Below are 9,258 nucleotides of genomic sequence, written 5' to 3' on the forward strand. Positions count from 1 at the left end.
CCAGGTCATCCAAAGAGCCGAGGAGGTATTGAAAGGCTCCACAGTACCCTCAGTGATCACCTGCGGGTATATCAGTTAGAAAAGGGGCTGGAGCCAGACGAAGAGCACTCAAAATATGGATGGCTCATTTAATCATAATCAACTTCAGAACCTTCAATATCCTCCAATCATTGTCATTTTCCCTAAGAATCAGATAGATCGGATCACATAGGATTCCATCAAGGTGGGTACACGCTCTCAAACATGCATAATCAATCGTCTTACACAATCATACTTGAAACGTACTTCAGTTGCACCAGGCAGAAAGAGTTGGACTATTTTGAACTCGGATGAAAATGTGCTCGCTTAAGCTGCTTTGACAGAATCTTATGTTGTTCCTCAAACCTGAAATATTTATGGGGTTCTAATACAGGATCGTATGAAGATTAGTGAAAATCTTTTTTTAATTTCAAATAAAACATTAAAAATTATAATTATGATAAATTTGATGAAAAGAAAAGATCGTGAAATATTTAACAAAACTTTTTCTTCCTATTATATTTTTTTACTATTATTCGATTTATAATTTTATTTTTTATTTTATTTTATTTATTATTATTATCGATTTATATGAAAATTCGTATTTACTGGGACCAAAACAATCAGACTTTAGTTTACCTAAACATGTTTTTGTTATCCTACTTTACAGAAAGTGTCTTTTGTTTTAGAATTTTTAAACTCATTTATTGCGGTAAACAATATTTTGTTGTTATTCATCGTAAAAACAGAATCAATTGATTGTATGTAGAGCAAAGGCGGAATATAGTAATAAAAAAAATTCTAAAATTCTATAATTGATTCAACCTCGGTTATCATTTGAGCTAGCCCTTTCCATGTTACTTTTGTAACATACAGCTCGTCCCTCAAAAGCTGTTGTTGTGGCAAATGACCCACCAAATTAGGGCCTACGTACGGGCTTTAGCATTCCCTTCAATTTGCAGTCTCTCCAATCGGAAATCCTTCAAAGAATCCTTGACACAAATTATAACATAAAAAATACATAAAACCATTATTGAAAACCTCAATATTCCATAAATTGCAAATCAGGCCTGAAAAAGATATCCCTTGTATGATTCCTAACAATATACCCAAATAAGCAATTTTAATCCAACCCGTCCCTTCATTGCTCAATGCTAATTTAGCCTGATTACTTTAATATGTTTATATAGGACACTTAGTCATTGGAATATAAGTGTTGCAACTACTACTGCCATCTGGAATGTGCTACCACCTCCACAATAAGGGCTCTAATTATCTCGTGCTTCTAATGTGGAGACTTCGCCACTCAGGCTGCAATGACTCTCATTGTTCATTTAAATTATCATCTTAGTCTTCATAGATTAAAAAATTAAACGCACTAGGCTCTTCAAACATTTGCACAAACCCTCATTTTTACGTACCCTCCAAATCAATTCCCCCTTTTCTTATTTCCCTACTTATTCCCACATTAATGATGGAAAAATAAGCATTTGTTTACAAAACAAATATGTAAATTAATAATATTTGTCCGACATGTGAATTTTGTTAAATTCCTTATGACCCTAATGCAACTCAGATTCTCCGGCCACTATATAAACGCTTTCACTTTTACAGAAATTAGTTCAGGGCTAACATGTAGATGTCGACCGATTAATTATTCTAGGGAATCAACTCACCCCGCTATTTTATTGATACTCAATTTCTGTCTTCTTTTATTAGTCCTGAAGAGAGTCTTTCATATTTCTAGAAAATCTTTTATTATGTCCTGGTGATCTTCAGAACTCTTCCAAACCATAGGTTTTACATAGCATTTACAAACCATCTGATTTTTACCTCCTTTGCCAGAACACTGTCAAACAGCAAGGTATTCTTCCAACTTCCAGCCGCCTCGTCCTTTTTTTTCTGATGTTCCGAATTTTCTTTACATATTTAGAATTTTCAGCACTTAATATTTTCTTTTTTGTGTATATATGTATACCGTTGTAAATAACAATAAATAAATTATTAGAAAAAAAAAATATATATTTTCTTGGTTCAACCCAGCTAATCGTTCCTGGAAGTGAGTTTGCTATCTTGGAACATTTTTGGGTCCTTCAGCTGTACTATAATAACCTATCATGCTTGTAATTTGACCTGAAAGTTGTCTAACATTTCAGATGCTTTTATACTGGACACCTTAAACAGGGAACCTAGTCCATGTTTGCGCTTTTATAGACTTTAGTACTAGTGAAATTCGGCTTGCGTTGAGAACCAATTGACACATGATCTATCTAATCAAATACATATAACCTTTTAAATTGTTATATTAGGACACTATGAACAACCTATGAATAAAATACTATTTTTCACTAATCAATTAATAAGCTTATGGTTGATTTTCATTGCATATCTGATTAAAAATATTTGTCGTCATTTTACCATGCAAGATTCTATAACAGTAAAATTGTTAGCATGGTCGTACCATTATCAGGCTTTTTGAAGATTTTTATGGAATTTCTCTTGCTCATATTTAAATGAATCTTTTGAAAATTTATCCTGACCAGAATCCAATAACCTCAGCTTCTTCCAATTACGCCAGACGATCTAAACAACCATTTCATATTCCATGCTCCTTATCCATCACTCATTTCTGATATTTATGTAAATAAAAGATTCAATTCCGAAAACTGTTTTTTGGACTGGTTTTGTGGTTTTAAGTTTCTTCACTACGACCTAAACAATTAACTGATAAAGATGATAACCGAGTCCAATATCTCTGTTTATGTTTTAGGTATTATCTGTTGAACAAAATAAAAATTAATTGCGGCCGGGCACACTCAGCCCCCGTCAAAACCTAAAGTTTCTCAAGTCGCAGCCAAAAAACGAAATGGCGGAGGGGGGGTTATAGAAGGTTTATGTTTATGTTTATGAATAGGTTTATGTCAATACCCATATTTGACCCACCAATAGGGGGTGGAGATAGACAAACGAAAGACAAAATGGCGTCCGGGTACACTCAACATTTGATAAATGGTAAATACTCAATTTGCAAGAAAATAAGAATGACGGAGGAAGTTTATAGTAAAAAAGTGGTTATCTTGCCCTTTGATGGGTGGTGTGGTGAACAAAATAAAAATAAAATGGCGTCCAGGCACACTTAGCCACTATGAAAATACACAAATATTTGAAACATCAGAAAAATAAAATGGCGACCGAGCACACTCAAGCTCTATCAAAACATCATTGCTCCTAAGATGTAGTAAAAACAAAACGGCGATCGGGCAGACCCTCGTAATAAAAATGGCGGAGAACAAAAATAAGAGGATTGTGAGACCCTCGTAATAAACTAGCTGCGAACGAAAGGAAGAGAATCGCGAGACCCACCTAATAAACTGGCGGCGTTAAAAAAACTAAAAATGGCGGCTGAGTACACGCCACTAAACCTGTAGGTCACGTGACAAATATGGTGGTGAAGGAAAAGAAGAGGATCGCGAGACCCTCATAAGTAAAATGGCGGCGAACTAAAAGAAGAGGATAGCAAGATCCTTATAAATAAAATGGCGGCCGGGTACATTCAGCCTCTACCAAACCCATAAGTCACGTGATCAATATAGCACTGAAGGAAAATAAGAGGATAGCCGAAGAAGTTTGTTTATGCCGAGGATCGCAATAAAATGGTAACGAACGAAAAGAAAATGACCGCGACACACTTGAAAACGAAAATGGCAGGTAACGAAAAGAAGAAGATCGCAAGACCCACATAATAAAATGGTCGTGAGGAAAATAAAAAATGGCGGTCGGGCGCACTCAGGCTCCACCAAACCCATAAGTCTCTCTAGCAGATAAAAGCAAAATGGCGGCCGTGTACACTATGGCACTTCTAAAACCTTCAATCTCTTAAGTTGCAAGAAAAACCAAAATGGCGTACGGATGTTATAATATAAGAAGTGGTTTCCTAGCCCTTCTATGGGTGGTGGGGTAAACAAAATAAAAATAAAATGACTTCCGGGCACACTCAGCCCCTGGTGACGGTCACGTGACTTAGAAGAGGGCGTGGCATAAAGATCATGTGAGTGGTTATGTTGAACTAAATCTGAATTTAAATCCCCCACCAGGGGGTCACGTGACCAAATACTAGCCTCTGATTGGTTACCTAATGATCACGTGACCGACCACGTGAGTGGTTAAGGGTAGGTCGATGTAAAAATTTAAATTCAAATCTCCCCCCCCATAGATCACGTGACCAGTGGTTAATGTAGGTTCGAGGCTAGGGTCCAAAGTCCAAGGTCACATGAGAGGTTAAGGTAGGGTCGAGGCTAGGGTCCTAAGCCCAAAAAGCCTCATTGCCCTATGCCAGAACCGGTCTTTTGTCCCTACTCCTATCCTAAATCTTCGATATTTTCCAGTAGGCGAATCGAGCTATTTCTCTTTGAGGATTTTTCATAAGATTAAAGATAATATGACCGTTATATACAAATTAAGGGGCTTGAACCTCCTATGTATCGGTCTTTTGACAATCCTGGGTATTATTAAGGTGTTTCGTCATCTGCCCCAATACCTGGTCAGGATATCCTTCTGCGAAGCTTTTAGCGTCCCCGGATATGAAAACATCTGTATTAAGTTGGTCACATTACCAGAGGCCCCTGAGAAAATTAGATTGGCTAACCTTTAAATGTTCTAACAAAAATGACAGGCTTGACGAGGGATCGGAATCAAATTAAGCAGCTGCAGGCCCTTCCTGGACATGTCAAACTTTTTTACACATTCTCCGCCCTGAGGAGAGGGACGCCGAATCAGAGAGGAGATTTAAAAATAAGGTAACGCCCCAAAAGGGAAGTGGGAGAAAAATACAGAGGAAATTTAGAAGAGCCAGACGGAGACACTCAACAGGAAGGCTTAGACGGGGGAGGACCACAGTCAGGAGGCAGACTTAGAGGATGCACTTCGACCAGACGAAGTCGTGAGAAGGGCCACGAGACCTGGTCATCCCTTATGAAACAGAAGACACCTACGGCACTACATCCCACGGCATCAGCAGCTATAAGTATAAATTAACTAATAAGTAATCATGTTATAATCTATATTTTATGGCAACCTTTATCTGAATCATTTGAATCATTTTAATCATAATAACAAATTGTAAATAAATACTTAGTTTCTTTATGTAGTTATATACCATTATATAACCCAATATACCACCTTTTATTATACTATATAATTAATAGTAACCACATTTTATAAATATAAAGGTATTTAATTGGTAAACTGGTAAACACACTAACAGCCTTTGGAAAGGAATCCAATTAAATAATACTTTTTAGGACTCAATATATAATTAATTAACTTATTTTGGATAATAGCCTTTAGCGATTATCCTGGCATCCCGATTAAATCTTCATAGATACATAGTAAACCAGAAAGGCCCTATTGGTGGAGAGTCGCCTTGCTCTCACCTAAGACGATCCATAAGAGAAATGAGTTACTCCTCTACTATGCTGAAAAGAACTATAAGTATTCAATTTATAATTATTAATTATAAAGATTTCAAAATTGTCAGAGATCAAGTAGGAACACTCGTTATATATTTTGCTCAGTATGAACGCGGTATTTAAATGAAATAGGAATAATACAAGTAATTTTGGGAAAGTAGGCAATGGGTAGTAATAAATGCGAACCTGTAACTGATAATGTCACCTGAATCTCTTCTTCTCCAATCGTATTATTAATTCGACAAATATATTTTCCTTTGTCCTCGAATCTTGCTTTATGTATATGTAGGATTCCGCTCTCTTCAGCTATAAATCTGTCGTTACTTGAAATAGGAGACAATTTTTGACTTTCTTCTCTGAACCACCTAAAATGAATAAAAAATAAAACATGCAAATCTAAGAATTATTTAAGGGAGTGTACAGTATTTTTGTTAACTAGTACGCCTGTGTTTTCGTGGATTTGCATATGGATTATAGTTTATAACTTATGTTAGTTAATCCCATTAGGTATGTTTGAACTATTTGTATGTATAAAAGATTAAAATTGAACATGAACATGCATGTCGATTACTGAATAATGTTAGTCTTTAGTAACATTGGACTCGAAAGAATTAATGAATAAAAATTTCTTTGAAGTTAGGATAAAACATTCATGTGAGACAACCAAAATTATCCATTGTTAAATATGTTTGCGCAAAATATATATTATCAGATCCATTTTCTAATCACTGGTATATATACTGGCTCTAATAACTCCATGAATTAGAATCTACATTTAATAATCAAATACTCACACCTAATTTCTTACCATAACCTCAAGACGATCTCTTTGGTGTTGATTTCTGCATTTATTGTTCTTTTTTTACTCCACATAGACCGATTTTGAAACTTTTTATGAGTTATAAATTGTTATTTATTGACAAATATTACAATTTACCACACTTGTGGACAACAAGTAATAGTGATGTATGCAATCATTCTTACAGAATTTACAGAATAAAATAAATAAATAACGAAAATAATAAAAAATAAATAATATAAAAATAAAAAGTAAATAACTGAGACAAATTTGAGGTTGAAAAAAGAAAAAAAGAAAACATCTAAGTCCATTTAAAATAAATTATCTACCAATATTATTTAACCAGTAATTGAAAGATTGGTGTTGACAAGTTAATGATTTTCTAATAAAAGAATTTCTTCCCAAATGAATCAGTGACAAATATTAGTTAATCTGACTATATCATATGAGAGCCGGGCAGAATAGTAGGTAATGTTTTAATAATTCATGTGAAGCAGGTTGCCCGAAATGTTACGTAGTTAAAATTAATTTATTAAGAATAGTTGAGAATTCAAGGATATATTTTCTTAAAAATATAAACAATATTTACTGCTTTTAGTTTGTTCTATCATTGAAATATATAGTCATAAGGCCTAGAGGGGGCGCCACCTCCACCTTGCGATTTCCAAGTAACCTCAACACCACCTAGGGAGTAAGCAAAGAATCAGAATCAAAATGGTGAATTCCGGACCGGTGGCGTCCTGATGGGTTGACAGGGAGCTCATTGTTCTTTTTGGTACCACGGTTGACTAAAGATATGTTAGGCTAAGAAGTCGGTCCAGAGCGTGGTGGACGGACCACACAGTCCAGAAACTGGCAACTTTTCTGCGTTGAGCGGCAGTGGCACACCATCCATCTGGTGACCTATCCCATATGGGGCCAAAAAGAGCAGTGACACAAGTAAGAACATTTCCGTCTTCTACAGACACAAAATGGTGACCCTCATCACATCTTCTTCACATCTCACTAATAGATCATTTGCATCATATTTCAATTCTGCTTAACCATCCTAACATTATTATAACCTTTTCGGTCTCACCCATCCACCAGTTATTTCACTTTATTTTAATATATCAGTTTATCTCAATAACACTTTTTTTTTCTCGAACTAAACCCCTTCTGATATGGAACACTTAAAACCTAGACTTGGATCTAACTCCTACATAGTTTAAAATTTGAGGAAGGTCCATTCAAAACATTTGATGAAACCGACTAGTAATATTAAATCATTTTTTTTTTTATTATTATTTGGATTCTAGCACAATAGATTTAAAATTCTGTGTCAATCAGAAAATCAATCAAAATGGCGGTCGGCATTATACGGCCATTATTAAGCATACAATATTATCACTGAACTAAAAAGAAAGACAGTAAAACCTATTCACACACTTATAAATTAAATTTACTTTAACCACTTTAAAACAAACTTTCCCATTAACAAACCAATCAAGCTTAACCATTTGAAACATCAGTATACTGCCTAAGCGTTATCTATAATGGAGGAGGTAATTATGGGGTTAGCCACAGCCAAGGAAATCCAGCCATTGTTTTCCACTCTTTATTTTAGAGGCATTCTATTTACGATCATCTGTAATCAGTACCATTAAGCTGGAACCTGTTATCATTAATTATGATCAATCGATCACGCTCTATAACTTATTAAGGCATTATATATTTAATTATAGGCATTATATATCTGTAACAAGCCACTGCTTTGGCTTTTTTATATATTTTTTTCCTTTTGGCATTCTTAGGCAAATATATTTTAAAACTAGTTTATTCAAACTAGTATTTTCACATCGAGTCACTCTATATTAATCAGTGTTTTTCAGGCGTCATCTCTCGACCACACTCCATATTTTATTTTATCTATAGAATAGCTAAGGCCTCGGGGCTCGCTAGGGCTACGGCCTCATCCTGCGTCATGACCATATTGTTTTGTGTCTTTCAACATTAGTTGGCAATATATATTTTAAAACAAGTTAATTCAAACTATTATTTTTACATCGAGTACAGGTCACTTTTAATTAATCAGAGTTTCTCGTGCGTCATTTCTCGACCACACTCCATATTTTATTTTATCTATAGAATAGCTAAGGCCTCGGGGCCCGCTAGGGCTACGGCCTCATCCTGCGTCATGACCATATTGTTTTGTGTCTTTCAACATTATTTGGCAATATATATTTTAAAACAAGTTAATTCAAACTATTATTTTTACATCGAGTACAGGTCACTTTTAATTAATCAGAGTTTCTCGTGCGTCATTTCTCGACCACACTCCGTATTTTATTTTATCTATAGAATAGCTAAGGCCTCGGGGCCCGCTAGGGCTACGGCCTCATCCTGCGTCATGAGAGCTGCGGGAGCTACTGCCTCCTCTGCTACATTAAATCTCGTTCCTTGTACAATCGGGGTCCCATCTGCATCCATTCTCATTAGAAAAGATTCCGAAGAAAACTGGAAAAGAGAGAGAAAAACAATTTACATGCAGAGAAAAAAGGAAAAAACTGTAGACTGAATAACAAAATAAAATAAAACGGTCCCGGGTTTCAGCACCACTTAAGTGTTGTCGGAAGAGAAACACAAAAAAACAATAATCGAGCAGAGTAACAATACGCAAGGATACTGAAATAAAACTGTTTTATTCTTTCTCTTAATACGTCTTATATACATTTTTGTTGTTTATTTACATGGGTAGGGAGAATTAAGGCGGACACTACGCCTTGTCGTATTATAACTTATCCATAACTTAAGTATCAGTGAATGTAAAATGTTAAAAAAGAGTAGAAGCAATAAGATCTAACACGCTTGAACTGCTGTAACATAAAAGTTTTATTTCTTTAATCACCCTACGGCACAATGTAAGAAGCAGTCGGTGTGTGTACAATGCAGTCAAAGTAGACATTGTGAAAATACGCGATGTTATATACCGGC

General features: G+C 35.3%; 1 protein-coding gene across 1 annotated transcript in view; it reads right to left on the minus strand.

Annotated features, from left to right (window-relative positions):
- Positions 1–5,672: 5,672 nt before the first annotated feature.
- LOC106687283 (cell adhesion molecule Dscam1-like) overlaps positions 5,673–9,258 on the minus strand; it is a gene marked incomplete at its 3' end in the record, with an annotated part of 13,144 nt that continues 9,558 nt past the window's right edge. Inside the window, exon 4 of the mRNA XM_067049266.1 lies at positions 5,673–5,851. Within this exon, the coding sequence (XP_066905367.1) occupies positions 5,673–5,851 (179 nt within the window). The remainder of the gene's footprint in view (positions 5,852–9,258) is intronic.

The sequence above is a fragment of the Halyomorpha halys genome, unplaced genomic scaffold (genome assembly GCF_000696795.3).
Source record: "Halyomorpha halys isolate HHAL.00 unplaced genomic scaffold, Hhal_1.1 Scaffold942.1, whole genome shotgun sequence".
Lineage (NCBI taxonomy): Eukaryota > Metazoa > Arthropoda > Insecta > Hemiptera > Pentatomidae > Halyomorpha > Halyomorpha halys.